The sequence below is a fragment of the Hypanus sabinus genome, chromosome 11, assembly GCF_030144855.1.
Source record: "Hypanus sabinus isolate sHypSab1 chromosome 11, sHypSab1.hap1, whole genome shotgun sequence".
In the NCBI taxonomy this organism is placed as follows: Eukaryota; Metazoa; Chordata; class Chondrichthyes; order Myliobatiformes; family Dasyatidae; genus Hypanus; species Hypanus sabinus.
Window position 1 is genome coordinate 56,603,256 of NC_082716.1, and position 23,953 is coordinate 56,627,208.

General features: G+C 39.3%; 1 protein-coding gene across 3 annotated transcripts in view; it reads right to left on the minus strand.

The window, feature by feature from the left end:
• The window catches only part of sgip1a (SH3GL interacting endocytic adaptor 1a), a 197,606-nt gene that overhangs the window by 103,098 nt on the left and 70,555 nt on the right, over positions 1 to 23,953 (minus strand). Inside the window, exons 4-7 of one of the 3 annotated variants that reach the window (XM_059984381.1) lie at positions 18,891 to 18,915; positions 14,980 to 15,036; positions 7,686 to 7,743; positions 781 to 959 (exon numbers count right to left, since the gene is read on the minus strand). In XM_059984381.1, the coding sequence (XP_059840364.1) occupies positions 781 to 959; positions 7,686 to 7,743; positions 14,980 to 15,036; positions 18,891 to 18,915 (319 nt within the window). Of the gene's footprint in view, positions 1 to 780; positions 960 to 4,138; positions 4,789 to 7,685; positions 7,744 to 14,979; positions 15,037 to 18,890; positions 18,916 to 23,953 lie in introns of those variants that run through there. The other 2 variants (XM_059984380.1, XM_059984379.1) reach the window with 2 other exon arrangements.

Sequence of the window (23,953 nt, forward strand, 5' to 3'; positions counted from 1 at the left end):
GGAGACTGGGAGGTGATATAATAGAGGTGTATAAAAACACGAGGAGCATAAATTGAGTGGATGCACTCAATCTTTTACCCAGAGTTGGGGAATCAAGAACTAGAGGGCATAGGTTTAAGATGAGAGGGGAAAGATTTAATAAGAACTTGAGGCACATCTTTGATTAAACAAAAGGTGGCATCTATGTGGAATGAGCTGCCAGGAAGAAGTGGTTGAATCAGGTACAATAACAACTTTTAAAAGACAATTGGATAGATAGATGGATTGGAAAGGCTTCGAAGGTGATTGGCCAAACACTGGAAAATGGGACTAGCTTGGATGGGGATTCTAGATCAGCATGGATCATTTGGGCTGAAGGGCCTGGTTCCATACTATATAACTCTATGACTGCATGAAATGAATAGTTTTCCTATCCTTAACACTTCCAATTTATTTCTAGTGGTAGGACAATGCAGGTAATACAATAGAAATAATTTCAGCCCTGATCTGAGGGCAGCCTGTAGCTGCAAAAAAATCCCTGGCTCTGTTAAAGTGATTTCTTGGTACATTTGTTGCACGACAGTCTCAGATAATCTGTTTTAAACAGATTTGGTCAAGAAAAGTGACAGTAATAATATTGAATGCTGCAGATACTGGAAGACGAAAATAGAAACAAAAAAGGTCAAAAACAAATTACAGTGATGAAAATGCTGTTCCTGGACTTAATTAACACATATATACAGAGATGGAATTCTTAGATTCCCAATAGGCTGACTGACAGAATCAAATTGAAGTACTTACCATTGGAGAAGGAGAGAGAGAAATGTTGCCCACGGAAGCTTTAAGCGCATCCACTGATGCTGCCATACATGTAGTAACATCCTTAGCTGGGAGAGGCCGAATTTTAATGTTAAATTTTCGACGAGTGTCTTCTTCTGATTCAGACTCACTTGACGAGTAAAAGTGTTTCTCTTTGGTTGGTGAAATGTCATTAAGGATTATTTTTGTAAATGACATATAACAGATCAGTTACATAGTCAAATATGAATTTTAATTCAGTCCTGCTGTTTTCCTCTCCTTAATAACACATGTTGTGTCCCTTTACTGCATGCCTTCAGGCTGTTTGACTTGTGTCAGGGCTTAGTTCCTGTACTATGACTGTGACCACTTTAGAAGATCTTGGACTGCACTGGTGACACTGCACAATTTAGGCCAGAGCAAAAATGTTGGAGTCCAAATTTCAATGTTGTAGCCAGCTTGAGAGTCAATACCCACATTTCGTATTTCAGTGGACAGTGAAAGGCTGGCTAGGCATTGCGTCTGCCTGGGTCTGGAGATTATCTACTGCCTCTCAAGCCAAGCAGGTGACAGGGAGAAGTGGATGTGCTGCCATTTTGAGAAGCTTTTCTACCATTCTTGTTAATTTTTTTCCCGCCATGATCAGTGAATACCAGGCTGATTGTATTTTGGGACTGGGCATGGCTCAGCCAAAATATGTAGACAGTAGAATGCTCTCAAATAACTTAGGAAGCCTGAGAAAGCAGGCTGCTTTTGGAAGTGATATCAGGTGAAGAGACATAATGTCTCGAGCTTGGACTTGGACAAGCATCTTTTGCTTTCTCCAGTTCCAATTGCTTCTCTACAATATATTTCATTCTCCCTCTTGTTTAATGAGCAGAACAAACCGTTGAGTGAATAAGGAAAGCTTTTGTGTGAACCAAAGAAGAAAACAGGAGGGCATAATCAAAGAGTAATTTATAAGTATTCGTACATCAGAGTCGGAGCTGGAAATATTGTATATAGATAAGGCATTTCAAATCATGGGGCACATGCACATGAGGGATGGACAATAATTGCTGGGAAGCAGTTTAGATAAGGCTTACTTGGTTAATAATTTAGTTTAGTGGGGTGCTTTCTGAGGAAAGATTGGACAGATAAGACATGCATCTGGAGTTTAAAAGAATGTGACAGCAGGTTTGATTGAGATCTATAAGATCCTGAGGGAAATTGAACCAGTGGATGTGGAGAGGATTCTTCCTCTCATGAGAGAATGTAAAACCAAAGGTCACCATTTATAAATGAAGGGTCACCCTTGTAAGATAGAGATGAAGTAAAGTTTTGGACCTCTCATCCTCAAAGAGGGATATAAACAGAATCTTTGAATAGGTAGACAGATTCTAGATAAGCAAAGGGATAAAAGATAACTGCCAATACATCACCAAGCAGCTACAGCCAGATCAACTACTCTCTAATTCAGCTTTAGAGGCCAAGTGGTCCATTCCTATTCCTGATTTGTATGCCCGTGTGTTTGCACAAGACACAGCTGACTTTGGTAGGGTAAAGAATACTTCAATGCACTTGTGAGAGGAATGAACGTGGTGATGGTGACGGGGTGGGTAAGTGACATCATGAATTTTAAATATTTGGGGATTGAAACCTAATTATTTTCATCAGGAATGACAGGTGAGGGTCTTGAATGAAGATATAATTTGTGGTAGGCTATAGTGAGAGTTGAAATTTCCACAGAATGGTGTTAAAAACTGGCCAAGTAGCACAACTTGGAGAAGTCAAAGGAACGTACAAGGTTTCCAGCTGTGAAGGGATGTTTATAGCAGAGAAGGCAGCAATGAGATTGAAAGTAAACAGTGTTTGTCATGGTGTGTGTTTACACATAGAGCTCCTCTCAGGATTGAGTCAGATCTGAAGTCTTTAACAGTCCAATTCAACCTAAAGCCTAGCAAGGAGCATGGAATGAATGGAAAGGATATTCCACTCCTTCTCTTAATTTAAAGCAAATATCTTTAATCCCACCACTGTTTCGCTGTAGAAGACTTTAGCTTACTAAAGAATGGTTAACATCAAGTAATCTGAACGTAGTGTAGAGAAGGGGTTAAAGATCTAGGAAGAACTAGTTATTACCCGTGATGATTCTGCAGAAAGGGAATGCGTAAGTCTTAGAGGGAAGGAGAGTACAAATCCATTCTAAAGGGATTCATTGCATGATGTTACTCAGTAGAGAGTATGCTACTTTATACGTTCTGGGCAAAACTGGGAAGATTAAAGTGTAGTGTATGTTAAAACATGTACATGCTGTTCTTTGTGAGTTCATTCATATTCTCATACCTGGTTGCACAGTGGAGTCGAAGGTGGTGTGCCTTCCTCACAGCAATGTAATATTGTCACTGTCATTCAGTCTGGCAGTTTGAAGGCTCAACATGCAAATAGTTTAAGTATCTTGCAAACCTATTACTGTTGATGGCTATTACTCTAAACTAAACAAAGGAGAGGTGATGCAGGAACAGAATGGTTTTGGTCAACCATGCAAAATAATGTAGATTGATATTATATTATGTTCACAAGTGGGTTTCTCTTGAAGATGTTGAAATCTGAGTGTTGAGAAAATGAGTGAAATCTGAGGCAGAAACTGAAAGTTGCCTGAGAGGAGGCAACAACATAAGACTGTAAGTCCATGTTCCAAGCTTCCCTGGTAATGCTCCCAAATCTTTCTGTTCTACATGATGACTGCATTGCTGCTGCTTCATGCACCCAAGCCAAGCTCATCAGCTTCATCAATTTTGCCTCCAACTTGCACCCTGCTCTTAAATTCAATTAGTCCATTTCTGACATCTCCCTCTTCCTGTCTCCATCTCTGGACATAACTTGTCTACCAATATCTTTTATAAGCCTACCTATTCCCATGGCTATCTTGACTATACCCCTTCCCACCCTGTGTCCTGGAAAAATGCTATTCCCTTTTCTCAGTTCCTTCATATCTGCTGCATCTATTCTCAGGATGCAGCTTCCCTTTGCTTTACATCAGAGATGTCCTCCTTCTTCAAAGTCTTGGCATTCCCTTATTCCATTACTGAAACTTTCCACATCTCCTCCATTTCCTGGACATCTGTGTTCACCTCATTTTCTCGTTGCCTTGAAAGGGACAGAGTTCCTCTTGTCCTCACCTATCACCCCTTGAGCTTTTGCATCCAACACATCATTCTCCGCAGCTTTCACCATCTTCAGTGGTATTTCACCACCAAACCCCTGCTTTCTACAGTGCTCACTCCCTCCATGATTCCCTTGTCCATTCGTCCCTCCTCACTAATCTCCCTCTTGGTACATGTCCTTGCCAGCAATAGAAATGCTACACCTGCCCATTCACCTCATCTATTCATGGACCCAAAGAGTCCTTCCACATGAGGCCGCACTTCTCCTGCAAATCTGCTGGGGTCCTCTACTGCATCCAGTGCTCTGGTTGCGGCCTTGCACACTGGTGAGACCTGATGTAAGTTGGGGGATTGCTTAGTCCAGCATCTTCACTCAAGCTGCAAAAAGGAGAACAAGCATTTTAATTCCTATCATCATTCTCATTCCAACATGTTGGTCCATGGCTTCCTCTCCTGCCACAAAGAGGCCACTCTCAGGGTGGAGGTAGCCTCCTACCTGATGGCATGAACATTGATTTCTCCTTCCGGTAATTTCTCCTTTCTGTCCCTCTTCTCTCTTTTTCTGTTCCCCACTCTGGCCTCCTAACTCCTCTCACTTGCCTATCACCTTCTGCTTCCCTTTCTCCCTCAGTCTACTCTCCTCTCTTATCAGATTCCCTCTTCTCCTGCCCTTTGCCTTTTTCACATATCATCTCTTATCCTCTTACTTCATCCCCCTCCTCCACCCACCTTGCTTCACCTATAACCCTCTAGTTTGTCCTCCTTCACCTCCCCTCAACCTTTTATACTGGCACCTTCTATTTTCCCTTCCAGTCCTGATAAAGGGTCTTGGCCTGAAATATCAACTGTTTATTCATTCCCATAGATGCTGCCTGACCTGCTGAGTTCCTCCAGCATCTTGCGTGTGTCGCTCTAGATTTCCAGCATGTGCAGAATCCTTTGTGTTTAACGCTGAAAGACATAGGGACAAAACTAGGGCATTCAGCCCATCAAGTGTACTACTCCATTTGACCACGGCTGATTTATTATTCCCTCTTAACCCCATTCTCCTGTCTTCCCCCTGTAATCTTTGACACCCTTACTGATACACATCTATCAACCTCTACTTTAAATATAACCAATGACTTGGCCTCTGCAGCCATTTGTAGAAATGAATTTCCTAGATCCACCACCCTCTGGCCAAACAAGTCCCTCCTCATCTCATCTCTATTTGAAAGGGATGTCCTTTTATTCTGAGGATGTGCCTTCTGGACCTAAATTCCCCCACTACTGGAAAAATCCTCTCCATTTGTTCTATCCAGGCTTTTCAATACTTGGTAGGCTTCAATGAAATCTTGCCCCCCCACCACCTCATCCTCTAAACTCCATATCATCACCTGTCCCCATGAATTAACCCTTTCATTCTCAGGATAATTCTTGTGAAGCTCCTCTGGACCCTCTGCAGTGCTATTGGGTCCTTTCCTAGAAGTGGGGCCCTTAGTTGTTCACAATACTCTAATGCCTTATCAAATCTCAGCATCACATCTTGGCTTTTATGTTCTAGTCCTCTTGAAATGAATGCTATCATTGCATTTACATTCTGCCTATTGACTCAGTCTGCAAGTTAACTTTTAAGGAATCTTTACACCTCCAATTCTTGAATTCTCTCCCCATTTAGAGAATAGTCTACCTTTATTCCTTCTACCAAAGTGCAACACCAAATACTTCCCTACACTGTATTCCATCCATCACTTCTCCCAATCTATCCAAGTCCTTTTTCAGACTCCCTGTTTTATCAGTACAACCTGTCCTTCCATCTATCATTATATCATTTGCAAACCTGGCCACAAAGTGTGGTGCCTTGAAGGACAGGGATTGGGGGTAAGAGGGCAGTATCCATAAAGCATTTACAATGCCAATTAACATGAACAGATGGAGGAGTTAGTAGAACTATGTAGGAAATATGGTTGAAGAATTTGCTGCAAATCATAATAAAGTGGCAGTCTCATTTCTCTCACAATCATCTTACCCTGGCATCCTAAATTTCCAGGTTCCTTTCTCATTAAGTGGTAAGGACATTATTCAGGAATCACACTAATTTGAATACCATAAACAAACAGAAATAGACAGGCCTCTCCTGGTGACTGATAATGAAGGGGTAATCTGACAAATATATTCTCCCTCCCTATTTCCTACCTTGTCAACTGCAATGGTCAAGAGCAAACTTATTTGATCCAGTGAGCACACAGCATGCAATTGCTTTGCAGTAGGTTCTTTGCCCTATGCTGTGGAATACTTAGCTCATATACGGTGGTTTTGTACATTCTAAGGTTAATGCAGAATTGCAAGAGTGCTATAAAGTCACTGCTCTGCTCTCCTGATTTTTATGAGGAAGCACTAGACAGACCTAATTCAGCCAACTACTGCCAGTGTTAAACTATTCCAAAAGCTCCTTAGAAAGTCTTGGCTGCCTATGATAAGCCACCACTTTTCTTCTCTTTTTAGGTATCTGCAGCTGCAACTCATATTTAGCTAGGCAACTGAGACCGAGGTAGATTGAGTAAATGGTGGTAGATGGAGGATACACATCAATTGGTACCTCTGATTCGTAAACATGAATCTCAAATGTGAGTTTCTACTGAGAAAAATAGTTTCCATATTTCTTCAATACTTCAGGATATCACAGTTTTAGAATGTACAATACGAATCAGACCTTTGCTGGAAAATGTAGGTGCTGGACAGGCAAATGATACACAAAAGGATCTCAGTGTACAGCTTCATGTAAACTGCATGTTTGGAAAGCAAACACATGTTGGTCCTTATGGCAAAGGGGTTGGAGTAGAACAGTAATGATGTCTTGCTGTGATTGTACAACAACTTCAGTGGGAGCCCGATTGGTTTTGATCTCTGTATTTAGAAAAGTTAATATTTGTGTGGAATCAGTGCAGCACACATTGGTTACAGAAGTGGTCTTTCCTTTAAAGAAAGACAGACTACAACTGCCCTTCACTCATTAGAATTCAGCTGACCTGAACAAAATACCACAACATTAATAGAGGGACTGACAAGGTAATTAGCAAAAGGCAACTTCTTCTGGCCAGTGAGACTAAAAGCAGAGGGTGTGGTGTAGGATTTAGGGAATTCTCTATTATAAACAGATTTTTTTTATGCTTGTAAAACTTCCGAAGACTGCTGAGAATATGAAATATGGATGCTAAGTAAATAAGAGGATGTGACCCACAGAACAGGATTAACCATGAATTTACCGAGTGAAAGATTAGGCTCAAGGCACCTGTACAGTTCTACTCTTGTTTCTATTTCCCAAAATGCTTCTTTTGTGTGCTTAAGAGTTACTGGAGAGGAAATGGTGTCTGTGAAATTTTCTTCTAGCATGAGTCAGTATCACCAGTCAGAAGGGAAAAATAAACCGGAGTGTAAAAATAACCAACATTAATAAGTTGCTAATGGAGTTTTCAAATAATGTTTACAAGAAAACTGGTGCTGCATTTAATATTTTGAAATCCTACATCTCATTAAAAGGCCGAACATTGAAGATTGGTGACCATCTCCTAAATGGAAATGATTTCACATATTGTACACCTGTAATAGAATGTCAACCACCTTATAACAGTTCATCAAAACTATAATATCCTCAGTGCACTTTTGACAATGACAACAATTGAGAAGGAAACAGGATACAGGAAATCTATGATGGAGAACAGAAAATGCCTAACAAAGCCTTAGAGCAGGCAACATCTGTGCCAACTAATATCAGAAGGATATAACCTGATTTGTCATCTGGCCTGATACTGTATCCTTCATCATCAACTTCGGGGGAATTCTGAAAATCAGACAAGTAACAGAATGAAAAGTTAGGAAGCTATTTAACCATTAGCGATTTCTTACAGCTTCACCCACGGACACATTTTGTTCATTACTTAAAATAGGAGAGCAAAGCAGCTGCAACACTGACTTGCCTGGTTCATAAACAGAGGACAGTAGAGCAAGTCCTCAAGCTTTTCCTTGATACTCTCACAGGATGTGGGCATTGCTGCTGATGTCAACAGAGAAGGCCCTTTACTAATTTTCCTTGAGAGGGTGTGATGAGGCGTCTTCTTGGATAGCTGTAGTCCCTGCAACGAATGGCCTCCCACAATGCATCAGGAGGGAGATAAATGATGATGGTAAAGGAGGACCCTTGCATTTCCAGGTCGTGAGTTATGTAATGTGAAGTAGAGTTTGCTGATAATGCTATGCTTGGTGTCCTTAGCAGCGTAAGTCACACACTGGGAAGATTCCCAGGTTCCCTACCCAGCCCTACCACCTCCTCAATATGTTCAATTTAATTGAAATTCTAATTGAGACTACACTTCCAAAACTTTTGCAATTATTTCAAGCTGGAGAGTTAGATTATCAGTTGCAACTTATAATTTGCGAAATAATTTGCTGGTACTATTTGTGAGATGTTAGAAATGGCTAAGTGTACTGGAAAGATCACTGGGCAGGATAATACTCAAGCTGAAGATTTGTATTCCAGAATGAGCCTTGTTTCAGTACAAATTTTCTATCTGACTGTGTGAAAAATTACACAGATATATCTAGCTGACAAAACCAGAACAAATCTAAGCTAGGTAACTGATGTCCCATCTATCAATTTAAATTGTTCTCTTCTCCTTTTGTGTTTGCCTAGCCTCTCCCTATATTCATCTTCTTAACAGTATCCTGTGGTAGCCAGCTGCACACTCTCACCACTCATTCAATCAAGACACTTCCTCTGAATTCCCCTACTGGATATTTCCTTAAATTAGTGGCTTCTCCTTACAACCACTCCACGAATGGGGGACAAAAGCCCTCCCTATCTACATTCTATCATTTTTTCCACAATTTCAAGGATGTTGATTTGTCACCCCTGAGGCTCCCCATTTCCAAAGAAAAGAGAGATCATCTATTCATCCTTTCTTGATATGCATTTCCTCATATTCTTTGCAATATCTTTGTAAATCTTCTCTGTACCTCCCCTGCGTCTCTATTCTTTCAATTGTTTGCCAACCAGAACTCAGTACAATGGTCCTAGTGTGGTTTAATCAATGTTAAATCCATGTTTTATTTCTCCTATGCTTTTTAAATCTATCCTTCTTTATATAAATTCTTTGATTTGGTCTAAGTTTGTGTTTGTCTTGTTAACCTGTTATGCAACTTACAGTGATTGGTTTATACCCTTTGTTTCTCCAACCCAACTGGACTTGTACATTCCAACTGACGTGATCGCTCTATTCTTCCCACTAAGAGTATTATCTGGCATTTATCCGTGTTAAGCATTAATTGCTAATTAATTGAAACATTTTGAACACTCTGTATTTCCTTACAATTTCTTAGATACCTATTCTTTCCCCACAATTTAATATTGCCTGCAATTTAGAAAATGTATCTTTTATTCCAAAGTCTAAGTTGCAAATTGTAAATTGTAAACGGCAAAGTACCCAACAAAATGGCTTGAGGAATCTCACCAACTATAGTTTTCCATTGTGATTGCTACCCATTACTCCCCCTCTCAGTTTTCTATCTTTAAACCAGCTGGAAATCCATCAGACATTAAGCAGACTGATCTTCTAATAACCTCAACATGTTTTAACCTCCTTCCTAACTATGTTAACAGTCAGCCAGTCCTCCAGGTCAACACCTTTTACAAATATTTGATTAAATTTGTTCAGAGCTGATTTTCGTTTCCCCCTTTCCTGGATTCTTTTAAAATATGCGGTTGCAATCCATCCGGGCTAGGAGTTTTATCTTATTTCATTTTAATTAGTCAGCTTAACATATCCACTTATTGTTTTTATATGCAATTATCCCATCATAATTTCCAAACATGAAAAATGAAATAACCTCAGTCTAAACAACTGAAGAACAAAAATGTACCACAACAACTTTTCCTGTATAAATTATCTGGTGACTTCTCTGTTACCCCTGTTAAATAACAAGTCTAAGTTCTGCTGCAAAATAGAGTTAAGGCTGCACAGCTCCTTTCAAAGCAGCAGGATCACTGCCAGGAAAAGATAATGGAGAGAAAAAGAAAAATTTGTTTTATTAGTGGGTAATGGAGGCAGATCTATGCACTGGTGATAAAAGTCTGTATTTTACCCCATAAGCCATTTCTTCCTGGAGGTTACATTTTTATAACACTTTTTAATATAAATTGCCAATAATTCAATGTATTATAAATTGTAAACTTTTGGCATTGAGCTTTCTCTCAGCAGTTTTTATTTCAGTCAGGTTTGATATATTATTTCATAATTATTCTGGCCATGTCTCTGAAAGTTCTATTTAAAAACAAGACTTGAATACTGCATTCTCTGATGCTGCACTCCTAGGGGAATCATAACCAGACATTTTTGCTGAAGACACACATCTTTTCCTCCTGCTTCAGCACTCTCTGCAGAATTCACAATCTGGAGATCCCCACTATATCTTTCCCCTAACAGGGCAATGTAAATCAACAGTAACTAAATTGCAAATATCGGACCGCCCTAATGCAGATGGAGAATTCTTTCCTGCTGCTAAACATGGGAACCTCCATTTGTGTTAAACACTTTTTGAACGGCATGTTAAAACATCGCTCACGACATTAATGAATGCAGTTTAATTTTGATGCCCGTTTGTTTAGAGCAGATTATAAAAATGTAAAGGAGATTCTCATTTTATTTTCATGATGATTTTGAGGACTTCTACAAATACATATTTTCTGCTTAGAGCTGAAATCCTTAATGTACTGAATTACTTTATTCATTTTTTTTATTGAACACAGTAATTTCTATGTCTTGCACTGCACTGCTGCCATGACCCAACAAATTCTACAAAATGTCAGTAGTAATAAACCTGATTTTTTTTTCTATTGCTCCATCTTTGAACTCTCTTATTTGATTTGACTTCCTGAATGCTGACAGCTATTCATGTCATGTCATCATATTTTTAAACGATTCCCTTTTACTATTGACCTACAAAATCAAAATTAATGGCTACATGCTCTTTTCAAAGGTAATTACATATTTGTTAGAGAAAGATTCACGTTAATGGACATGGAGACTGAGCAGGAGAGTAGAATTAGATCAATTGATTTATATCAGTGAAAAGCAGTATAAAAGATTTGTATTAATTGCCAGTTTCAATGATAATAACATTGAATTATTCTAACAGAAGGAAATGAAGAAAATAGAGAAAAATATGTTTTCCTTCTATCAAGCTTGGGACACAAATATGAAATGCACATGGTAATTACAGAGCTTTCTACCTACTACTACAAGAGCTTTCAATGTGTTCAAGAGGAATGGACAGAGTGGACAGCCAGCGCCTCTTCCCCAGGGCACCACTGCTTAGTACAAGAGAACATGGCTTTAAGGTAAGGTGAGAAAAGTTCAAGGCGGATATTAGAGGAAGGTTTTTCACTCAGAGAGTGGTTGGTGCGTGGAATGCACTGCCTGAGTCAGTGGTGGAGGCAGATACACTAGTGAAGTTTAAGAGACTACTAGACAGGTATATGGAGGAATTTAAGGTGGAGGGTTTAAGGGTCGGCACAACATTGTGGGCCAAAGGGCATGTACTGTATTGTTCTATGTTCCTAGTACTTATGGGAAAAATTTCCTGGTATAAGCATTATTACTTACGTATGTAGTTGTACATCAGGAAAAGAATATGGTTGCTCTATTTTTTCAGCTTCTATCTGTTAGAATCATTCAATATTATAGCACATAATAGGCAGTTTACACCCTCAGCTGACATGCTTAGCATGAGAGGGTACAGTTTTAAGGTGCTTGGACATAGGTACTGAGGAGATGTCAGGGGTAAGTTTTTTTACACAGAGAGTGGTGAGTGCGTGGAATGGGCTGCCGGCAATGGTGGTGGACACGGATACAATAGGGTCTTTTAAGAGACGCCTGGACAGGTACATGGAGCTCAGAAAAATAGGGTGTTATGGGTAACCCTAGCTAATTTCTACGGTAAGGACATGTTCGGCACAACTTTGTGAGCCGAAGGGTCTGTATCATGCTGTAGGTTTTCTATGTTTCTGTGCACATTTTGGAATCTATAAATGCAAAAACCTAAATGGTTTTATAAATTGGAGACATGCCTTTGCATACAATTATTCTTAAATATTTGGCTGGCCCTCCAAAATGTATAATACTTACATAGTGCTATTGGGTTGGTTTGTTTCAGTATGTCGCCAGGTTTTAGCCTTTAAGTAGGGAAGCATGATTCTTAAATTGTAATGTCTTAATTTAGTTGCAAGTGTATATATTGTATGTAAGTAATGACCATTAACCCTTTGAACTGAATCCAACATCTTAGCACAAGTACGAACGTAGAATGACCAAATGCACAATGAGAAATGTTACCTGCAAGCATGTCATTGCAAACTCATTCACAGGCTTCAGGGAAATTGAGGCCAATGGTACCCATAGAAACTTCTGGGTAAGACATATTGGGGTAGAAATTAATGATAAGTATAAATGAGTGATGCTGAAATCCACCTCCTTCAACTTCAAATGCAGTAGGTTAAAAGATTGGCACTTCACGGCCCAAAGGGCCTGTGCTGTGTTGAACTGCTCTTATAAGAAAGGGATCCAATTCTCTGAAATGTAGTTCATCCCATTTATATTACCATTTCAATATCTCAATATCCTGTTGATTGGAGTTGGTTTGAAATGTTTAGATTTAATCTAGTTCTGAATGGTGCTGATGAAAGAAAAAATTGAAACTTAATGGAATAGAAACTATCATGTCATGGAATGTTACGATACAGAAAAAAACATTTGATGCACTCTACGTAGCTCTTTGGAAGAGCCACACAATTAGTTCTACTTCGCCCTTTCCTTGTGATCCCATAAAAATTATGTTTAAATATTATTAAATTCTTTGTGAAAGTTGTAATTAAAATTGTTTTCACCAATCTGCCAGACTAGAAGCACTTTCAGAAAGGCCAGCATTTCCGATCATAGCAATTCTCCTTATTTTGTCTCTGATTCTTTTGATAATCTGCTTAACTCTAAGACTGCTGATTACCAATCATTGTGCTATTGAAGTGGCTTTTTCTCATTTCATCAAGTGGTACAAAGTCTCTTCTAACCATCTCTGCTCTGGGAACAACCTCAGTATTTTGCTTTCCACGTTACTGCAGTTCTTCTTCCCTGCTACTGTCCTCAATAAACCTCTTCTGCATCATGGTAATGTGTTGTCCTGATCTGAACACTATCTTGGATGATACTGAGACAGAAGCAGAATTTTGTATTCTATTAATAAGATTCTGATCACAATTCTTTTTTTGAACAGCTTTTGTAACTTGTCCTGACAACTTCAGAAATTTATACACGTAAATCCCTGATCTCTCTTTTCTGGTGACACCTTTAAAATTAAATTGTTTTATTAATTTAAAGCTGGAATTGCGGAATCTGTGTTTGTAATGTAATTCTTTGAGTCACATTCTAAATCTAGAAAAAACAATTCATCATGTTAAATTGCTCTTAGCCTCTTAACTAATCATATTCATTATAAGACCATAAGATATAGGAGCAGAATTAAGCCATTAGGTCCATTGAGATTGCTCCGCCATTTCATCATGGTTGGTCTAATTTTCCTCTCTGTCCTAATCTCCTGCCTTCTTCCCATATCCTTGACCAATCAACAATCTATCAACTTCTGCCTTGAATATATATATAAAGACTTGGTCTCCACAGCTGCCTGTGGCAAATAATTCCACAGATTCACTATTCTCTGTCTAAAGAAATTCCTCCTCATCTCCATTTTAAAAGGACACCCCTCTATTCTGAGGCTGTGTCCTCTGGTCTTAGACTGTCCTACCATAGGAAACATCCTCTCCACATCCTCTCTTTCAAGGCCTTTCACCATTCGATAGGTTTCAATGAATTGTTCTGAATTCTAGTTACTATAGGCCTTAATGATGTTCCTGTCCATAACATTAATTTTGTAAACAAGTTTATTGTTGCATTTCCTTGGAAGCCTTTTACAAGTCCAAGCATATATCTATCATACACTGGAATGGGATGAAGTGATCAGGCTTTTTGATTGAACAGCAAGTGGTGATCATTACTGGAGCAATAAAGTCAATGGACCATCAGCAATGGGTATAATTTAGGGACTTTTGAGAGGAAGTAGAGGTGGCACTAACTTTAAACTTTCAATGCGTTTTGTTTTCTCAGAGCTTGGGAGGTAGCGAGAGGAGTGCAGAGAATTGCAGAGTAGCAAATGTTCAAAATAGGGAGTAAAGATAAGTCTAGCAACTGTAGGCAAAACAGTCAAACTCAATGTTGGGAAATAGTTAGAAGCATTGATCCAGGACAGAGTCAGTAGTAAAATGGCTCAATTAAAGCGAGTAAGCATGGGTTTAAGGATGCTTTTAAAAAAAACAACTTAATATCTTTTGACGAGGTAATAAAATTGATGAGTGAGTGTAACACAGATAATGAGGTGTATAATCACTTCTAGAGGGTTCTTTCTAAGTGTTTGCATTTAGTATATTAGTATGTGTGTGTTATTAAAATAATAGATGAACTTGCTTTGATATCATGCATGATATGGAATAACCACTGGTTTGATTAACTGAGCCTCAGGAGACACTTCTGGCCATATCCATTAATACAACAGTTAATCAAGCTTTAATTTAGCCAATTATATGTAAATGTCTCTATCCGTTGGCTGGAAGTATAAGGAAACACAATACTCAGCTTCATAATAAATAAATATCTTAGTATGGCTCAGTTGCAGCAAGCCTGGTTGTGGGATTATGGTGTTCCCCTCTGCACCCCTCTCCCTACCTCCCAGCTACTCAGAATACAAAAAGCTTTGCAAGTTTACAGTGGGGCCATCTGATCCTGTAGGGTTATGGTAATTGTAAAGAGTAGCTTCTTCCTATAAAACTAAGCTTGTCTAAATGTTGTTAAAAATTAATACTTGCCAGCATTTCTTTAACACTGAGATTCTTGTGAAAAGATTACTGAAAAGCTTCAAGTAAAATAAGGTATTCAACAAAAGTATTCTGTACTTAAAATAGAAGAATATTTACACTTACATATCGCTCCCAGTCTATTTCTGCATAAAATCCATTTGGAGCACCATTAGTCTTCTTCTGTTGAAGATTAGAAATAAAAGGATGTTATTGGTGTTTTCTATGCTGCAAAATCTGTACTATTTAAGGATCATTTGAAGAGTGCTCCAGGGTTTTAAACATAACACAAGCAAGGGTTCTATCATCCATTGGTGTAAGACATTGTCCCTTACGGATCACCAGAAAGTTGATGGGATCAGTTTATGTTTCTGGAGCAAGTTGGCATGCATTAGCTTATCAAAATAAAATCTTCAGTCTGCCTTTTTATTTCCTGGCTTCAATGCATATACTGCTCTTTCATGAATGATAAATGTCTCAGACTGCTTGTAGACAAAAGTATTGTGGTTCATAGACCATGGGCATATACACACTAGGGCACTTACAATGACCTGGTCAACTGCTTTAAGCAACATACTATTAAACTGTCTTAATGAACTAGCAATTTCACAATCTACTGAAGGATTTAGTAGACTTAACTCTCAAACTTGAAAGTATGGCATCTTTAAGTGGACAAAGGTACATTTCCATTGCTAGAAGAGAGAGAGAAGGGGGAGGACTCCAATCCAGACTGAAATGTCAAACAATTAAAATTCCTTTACACAACATCATTTTTGCAAATGTACAATCATTGGAGAACAAAACCGAGGACCTAAGGGCAAGATTACTGTATTGGAGGGAAATGAGGAATTGTTGTACTCTGTGTTTTACAGAGACGTGGCTCACTCTGGACACACCAACTATTTTGGTAAGAACCAAAGGCTTCTCAATACACAGGATGGATCAGACTGCTGATCTGGGGAAGACAAAAGGTCTGTGTTTCATAATAAACTCTTTGTGGTGCTGGGACGTGGCAGTCTTGTCAGACTCTTGTTCCCCTGCCCTGGAACATTTAACAATTAAGTGCTGATCATTCTATTTACCTGGAGTTTTCCTCCATGATTCTGACCACAGAGTTCATACTGCCTAAAGTCAACATTCATCAAGCAATTGAGATTTTGAATGTTGCCATCATGAAACAAGAAACAGCCTACTACTCCAATGCATTTCAGATCATAGTCAAGGAACCTGTTTGGCAAAGAGCCGGATCAGAGGCTTTCAGGTTTGACAACTAAGTAAGACAAGATACGATTTCCAGAAAGTTATCCAATTTCCAAAGTGGCAATTTCAGACCAAACTTGAATCACTGAAGGATGTCCGACAGCTGTAGCAGGGCTTGAATGCTATCACCTCTTACAAAGTGAAACCAAGCGACATAGGCTGTGCTCCCAGGTGAGCTCAATGCCTTCTATGCTCACTTTGACCATCAAAACATGGAGGCACCTTTATGAACTCCCACAGGCCCTGCTGACATTGTGATTTCAGTCTGAGGCTGACGTGAGAGCATCCTTCAAGAAGGAAAACCCATGGAAAGCATCGGTCCAGACGGGGTACCTGGTCGAGTACTAAAGACCTGTGCTAATCAATTGGCTGGAGTGTTCACCGGTATCTTTACCCTCTCACTTTCGCATTCTGAGGTACCTACCTGCTTCAATTATACTAGTGCCTAAGAAGAACATGGTAATCTGCCTCAATGACTGTCATCCAGTAACACCTGCATCTACTGATGTGAAGTATTTTGAGAATTGGTGGTGAAACATATCAACTCCTGCCTGAGAAGCAGCTTGGATCTGCTCCAATTTGCCCAATGGCACAGCAGATCCACAACAGATGCCACTTCATTGGCCCCTCACTCAACCCTGGAACATTTGGACCATAAAGATTTTGTTCTTTATCACTACCGGTTGGCATACAATAATATAATCCCCTCAAAACCAATCAGTAAACTTCAAGACCTTGGCTGCAATGCCCCCTTGTGCAATTGGATCCTCAATTTTCTCACTTGCAGATCCCAGTCAGTTTGGATAGGCAACAGCATTTCCTCCATAATCTCCATCAGCACAGGTGCACCACGAGCTTAGCCCCCTGCATTACTTGCTTTATGCTTATAACTGTGAGGCTAAGCACAGTTCCAATGCCATAATCAAGTTTGCTGGATGACACCATTGTCATAGGCTAAATCAAAGGTGGGGACAAATCAGCATATGGGAGAGAGATTCAAAATCTGGCTGAGTGGTGCCACGACAACAACCTCTCACTCAGGGACAGCAAGAACCAAAGAGCTGATTATTGACCACAAGGAGGAAACAGAGATCCACGAGCCAGTCCTCATTGGGCTTCAGAGGTGGAGAGTTGTCAGCAACTTTAAATTCCTCAGTGTTATCATTTCAGGGAACCTGTCCTATATCTAGCTTGTAGGGGCCATAAAAAAAGGAAAGCATGGCAGTGCCTCTACTTTCTTAAAAGTTTTCAAAGATTTGGTATGACATCTAAAATTTTGACAAACTTCTATAGATGTGTGGTGGAGAGTATATTGATTGGTTGCATTACAGCCTGGTATGGAAACATCAATGCTCTTGACATAAATTCCTACGAAAAGTTGTGGATATGTCCCAAGCCATCACGGATTAAGCCCTCCCCGCCATTAGACATATCTGCACAGAACTGGGCAGGAAAGCAGCACCCATCATCAAAGACCCCCTCTGCCCAGCCCATGCTGTCTTCTCACTGCTGCCATCAGGAAAAACATACAGGAGCCTCAGGACCATACGACCAGGTTCAGAAATAGTAAGTACCCCTCAGCTATCAGGCTCTTGAACCAGAGGGGGTAACTATACTCAATTTCACTTGCCCCATCACTGAACTGTTCCCACTACCTGAAGTGTGTGTTAAGTGATAAGAGTCTATAAGATTCTTCATTATCTAGTCTGTGTGTATGTGTGTATGTGTGCATTATTATGCCTCTCTGAAAACTGCTCTTCCAGCAATGATCCTCTGGAGAAGATTGAAATTAGAAGATATGTATGAAGTATCACATATCCGATTTGCTTCTTTATGCTTTGTGTTCTAGATGGTAATTATGAATCTGTTCTTCTTTTACAATGTTATCCTTATTAATATTCAAACAATATTTTTCAAGTTCAGCATCATTGTAAGATACAGCATGTTTCCAGCTCAGTTTGTCCCCTATAGTCAGACAGAATTTGCAATTAAGAGGATGAACAAGTCATGCCAGAGAAATAATGAACATTGCAAATATGTCAACGATTTAGTTAAATATAGTATTTTATCTTCAGTGCACATAACTGGTAATAGTAATCTTTTCACATTAAAATACAATAGAAATAGCAGCAGTCTCAAAGCAAGCTTTATTTCTTGTTTCTTTACTCATTAATAATTGTGTATTTTTGGTTCACTAATGCTTTCCTTTTCTTTTACAAGCATCAAATGGATTTTTATAAACATCCTGTACATTTTTACAAGTTGGTGTCTTTTGCCATGGTTTCTGCTGCTCCTTGCCAATAGCAGATGCTGAGAAAAGGAAGAGTCGAGCTCTTCAGTGCAGGAAACTAGGTCCTGTCTTAAATCAGCAGAGGAGTGTGCAGATGAGGCCCTCTCTGAAATAACATTCCCCTATCTTCACTTCCAAAGCCTTTGCTGATCAGTCAACCCTAAGAGTAAAGCAGTGTATTGCAGATGTGGGGAACAGAACCAATATTTCAGGTGGAAGACCTTTCAATGATTGTTCTTAAATGTTAACCTGCTCCTTTCTCTTTCCATAGATGTTGCCCAACTTTTAATGTAAAGTTCATATTGCAGAACATTTCTGACGAAAGCCTATAATCTAGGAGCTAGCTGGTGCTAAGACCTTGGACTAGATTTTATGCAGAGCACCATTCTTCTAAAGACAGCCAGATTATTAACATTAGATTTGTTACAAATATTGGGGGTTGATTATTGAAACAGCACAATAACCAATAATGAAACTGCATACTTACACTTCCATCTCTGTCTGGTGAACCCCTGTATGGAAACAGAGAACATTGTTTTTTAAGCAAGAGTCATCATATTTAAAGTAAAATTAATGATGTTTAATATTAATAAAATCTAAGTCATGAATCAGTATCTTTTTTATATATATTGGCATATCTCACCACATGTAGCAGTGGATATAAACAATTACTGACTTCAAGATTGATGTCTTAGTAATCAACTAGATTTTTGGGCATATATTATATGAAATAGCTGATGTATTGACTGTTCCATGTCATCATCTTGAACAATGTGTTATTGTAATTTGACCATAAAACTTTGGAGCAGAATGAGGCCATTCAGCCCATCCAGTCAACTCTGACATTCCATCATGGCTGATTTATTAGCCATCTCAGCCCCATTCTTCTGCCTTCTCGCCGTAAACTTCAACACCTTATCTAATCAAGAACCTATCAACCTTTGCTTTAAATATACCTAATAAATTGGTTACACAACTGTCTGTAGCAATGAATTCCACAGATTCACTACCCTCCAGTTAAAGTTCCTTCTCATCTCTGATCTAAATGAATATCCATCTATCCAGAGGCCCTCTGGTCCTACACGCACTCACTATTGGAAAATCCTCTCCACATCCCCTCTATCTAGGCCTTTCAATATTTGATAGTTTTCAATGAGTGTCCTCCCCTCATTCTTCTAAACTCCAGCAAGCATGAGCCCAGAGCAATCAAAAGCTCCTCATATGTTAACCCATTCATTTCCAGAATAATTCTTGTTAATCTCTCATCCTCTCACAATGAATGCCAACATTGCTTTCCTTACCACCAACTCAACCTGCAAGTTAACCTCTAGGGAATTCTGCGCAAGGACTCACAAGTCCCTTTGCCCCTCTGATTTTTTGAATTTTCTCCCTGTTTAGAAAATAGTCTACTCCTTTATTCCTTCTACCAAAGTGCATGACCAAACATTTCCCTACACTATAATTCCATCTGCCACTTCTTTGCCCACTCCCCCAATCTGTCTACGTCCTTCTGCAGACAACTTGTTCCTCAAAACTACCTGCCCCTTCACTCATCTTTGCATTGTTTGCAGACTGCCCACAAAATTAGAAATTCTATCATCCAAATTGTTGACATATACAATGAAAAGAAGCTGTCGCCTTACCAATGCCTGTGGAACACCAGCAGCCAACCAGAATAAGTCCCTTTACTCTTACTCTTTGCCTCCTGCTAGTTAGCCAATCCTCTATCCATGCTAGTGTTTTTCCTGTAATACCACATGTTCTTGTTAAACAGTCTCATGTGCGACACCTTGTCAAAGGCCCCCTGAAAATCAAAGTAACCTCCGCTGACTCTCCTTTGTCTACCCTGCCTGTTATTTCCTCAGTGAATTGTCACTCAAGATTTCCTGAGTTCAATTCCAACTGCTGCCTGTAAGGAGTTTGTATATTCTCCCTGTGAACATGTGGGTTTCCTCTGACTACTCCGGTTTACTCCCACAGTCCAAAGACATTCCGGTTGATAGGTTAGTTGGTCATTGGAAATTGTCCCATCACTAGGCTTGGATTAAATCAGGGGATTCCTGGGTGGCGTGGCTCGAATGACCAGAAGGGTCTATTCTACATTGTATCTCAATAAATATAAACCATGCTGACTTTAGTCTACATTATCATGTGCCTCCAAATATCTCGAAACCTCATCATTGATTATGAACTCTAGCATTCTCCCAATCACTGAAGTCAGGCTAACTGGCCTATAATTTCCTTTCTTCTCCCTCCCTTCCTAAAGAGCAGAGTGACATTTGCAATTTTCCAGTCCTTTGGAATCATTCCAGAATCTTGTGATTCTTGAAAGATCATTACTAATGCCTTCACAGTCTCTCAGCTATCTCTTTCAGAACCCTGGAGTGTGGTCCATCTGGTCCAGGCGACTTATCTTCCTTCCCAAGCACCTTCTCCATAGTAATAACAACTACTCCTGAGTACTCTTGAAATTCTAACATACTGCTAGTGTATTCCACAGTGAGGACAGGTGAAAAATACGTATTAAATTCATTCATCATTTATTTGTCCCTTATTCCTCCCTCTCCAGCATCATTTTCCAGTGGTCTAATATCCACTCTCATCTCTCTTTATATATCTGACAACCCCCGTGGCTATTGTAACATTGCCCTTAATACATTCCTTTTCTATTTCCTTTTGTAATTTATATCCCACATCCTAGCTACTGTTCAGGGGGGGCTGTATACATCTCCCATCAGGGTCTTTTTACTCTTGAAGTTTCTTAACTCTACCCATGCGGATTCTACATCTTCTGATCCTATGTCACCTATTTCTAAGGATTTGTTTTCACTTTTTATGAACAGACCCACTGCATGTTCCCTGCCTACCTGCCTGTCCTTTTGATACACAGTGTATCCTCGGATGTTAATCTCCCAACTATGATATTCTGTCAGCCATGACTCATTGATGTCCACAACATCCTACTTCCCCTTTTCTAACTGTGCTACCTTAGTCTGTATACTGCGTGCATTCAATTACAATACCTTTAGTTCTGTATTAATCACCCTTTTTGATTTTGTCTCCATGTTACACTGACTGCAATTTTGCCCTATCATCTGCCAGTCCTTCCTTACAGCTTCACTACACAATGCATCGACTTGTATACCGATTGCATGCATTTGGTGTTTGAACAAAAAAGTGATGGATCTTTCCTCTGATTTTGGTGGCTGTGGTTTCCACCCACAGGAAGTCTATCTGTACAGTATCTCACAGGACTTCATGTGGCATTACTGAACAGAGAAAAGGTTGGTCAAAGAGATGGTTTCAAGGAGCAACCTGGGATAAGAAAGGTATATGGGAAATGTATGAGTAGAATTCCAAAGAGGTTTGGCGGTTGAAAGCATAGCCGATAATTATTCGCGATCCTCTCTAGTGAGTAGGAACAGAGCCAGCTAGTGTGGTTGCAACAAGCAAAATGATAGTGGACAGGCAGTGGAATAGGGTGGCGTGTTTATGTGAAAATTTATTGTTGTAGTAGGCATACATAATCCCATTTTATGCCATGAAAATTAGCTTTTTGTAGCAGCAACACTGAACACTACAAACATGACAATCATACTGTAAGTCAACATAGACTAAACACATGTTATTCATTACTTATACATGGACAAAAATAACCAACAAATTAAACATAAAAGCACTATTATATGAGAGTGGTCAACCATCAGTGGTTAACCATGTCAGAGACTGAAAGCAGATGGATGGTAAAGAGGGATAGAATGCCTCTGTTGCAGTCATTATTAACGTGAATCAAACCATGGAAGGGATATAAACCTCAGTTAAAACAAGAACCGTGGGCAAAATGCACATTAATTTGGGAACTTGCAGTATGATTAACTCTGGCCTGGAAAGAAAGAATGAAGAAGAGGTGATAGTTTGGATGAGCAAGGGGATCGAGTCCTAATATCTCCTAACAAACACAAGTAGCACTGAAAAGAATCATTCTCAATTTTAGCAAATTCTATTATGTAATTTAACTGTGAACTATTTTATGAAACCTATGTCAGTTAGCAGGTACAAAGAGACAGCATCATCACTGTTTTGTGAAAGTGCTCCTTTCACACCTCTCTGATAAACAACCATTAAATAAGTGAAACAGATGAAAAGCTCTCTTGTTTTGCCTGTGCAACATTTGTGTTCAATAATCCCACCAGCAACTGGAGAAAATATTGAATAACCTACATATTAATTCTTCACAGAAACCAAGTACCAGCCTGAGAGTTCCATCAGTTTAAGGAGACATTGCTAGCTAGACAGTACAGCACAAGCTATCTGCTATTCTCACAGACTGGGTAACAATTCACACCCTGCTCCTCTCAGCCCATCTTTAGTTCAGCTGAATGCAAAGTGACCTGATTACTTTGGTACTGGAAACAAAATAACATCAGTGCAACCAATAGTTAGATCTCTCTGCAGTCCATCACCTCTTGGAAATAACCTTCCTTTGATAACAACATTTCCTCTTTCTTTTTGTATTTGCACAGCTTTTTGAGGGTTTGTTTTGCATATATTGGTTGTTGCCCCCTCTGTTGGGTATGGTCTTTCATTGATTCAGCTGTGTTTCTTGTATTTACTGTGATTGCCCACAAGAAAGGGTATCTCCGGGTTATATCTGGTTGCATAAATGTACATTGATAATAAACTTACTTTGAATTTAACAGGGGACAATGACCATGCATCAATACTCTTTCAATCATGTGCAGCTGGAGATAGATAACAGCTGATTCTTGGGTTCAATATGGATGAACCCTGTCCCTTGTAAACTTACTGCACAGACTACTCTTCAACAAAGCAAAACTCCTTTCCATTCTCCTTCTGCAACAGATTTTGGTTAACTTTTATGAAAAGATTTTAAAATGAGAACAGGAATTAGAGTCAATCTTAACTGAGGAAAGCCTATTCCTGAATTTACTTGATATTGCTGTTTACTTCCAACTATATTTTCATGTAGAATAACATTGTCCTAAAAATAGGAGTTGCTCTTGGCGAAATCTGTGTAATTAAAACAGGAATGCTGCACCTGAAAGCAACCTAGTTTATTAAGGACCCCCATCACCCAAGACATGCCCACTTCTCATTGATACCCCCATCACCCAATACATGCCCTCTTCTCATTGATACCAGTGTTTAAATAAATGGTCCAGATTGTGCCCCACAGAGATTGCTGTGGTCTGTGTTGTGTCCCGCACAAAGTTGATGTGATTCACAAAGCACAGGAAAACTAGGTAAGTGTATTGGTAAAAAAAAAAGGATTCCGAAATGTGTCTTGCTATGCTTTGTAACTCCAAGATCTAAAAACTATTCAGAAGGAAAACAAGGGAGCCGGGAGACAACTCGTGTATTGAAAGTTTTATTTTAATTGAGCTGCTCACGCCTCACATGGTAGCATCATAACATATGCAATTCACGTATTTTTACATATAACCTGTGATGAATTAGTTAAACAAACAAGATGCTCAATTAAACAATATGCTTACAATATTACTCAAATATTACTGAAATGTTAAATAC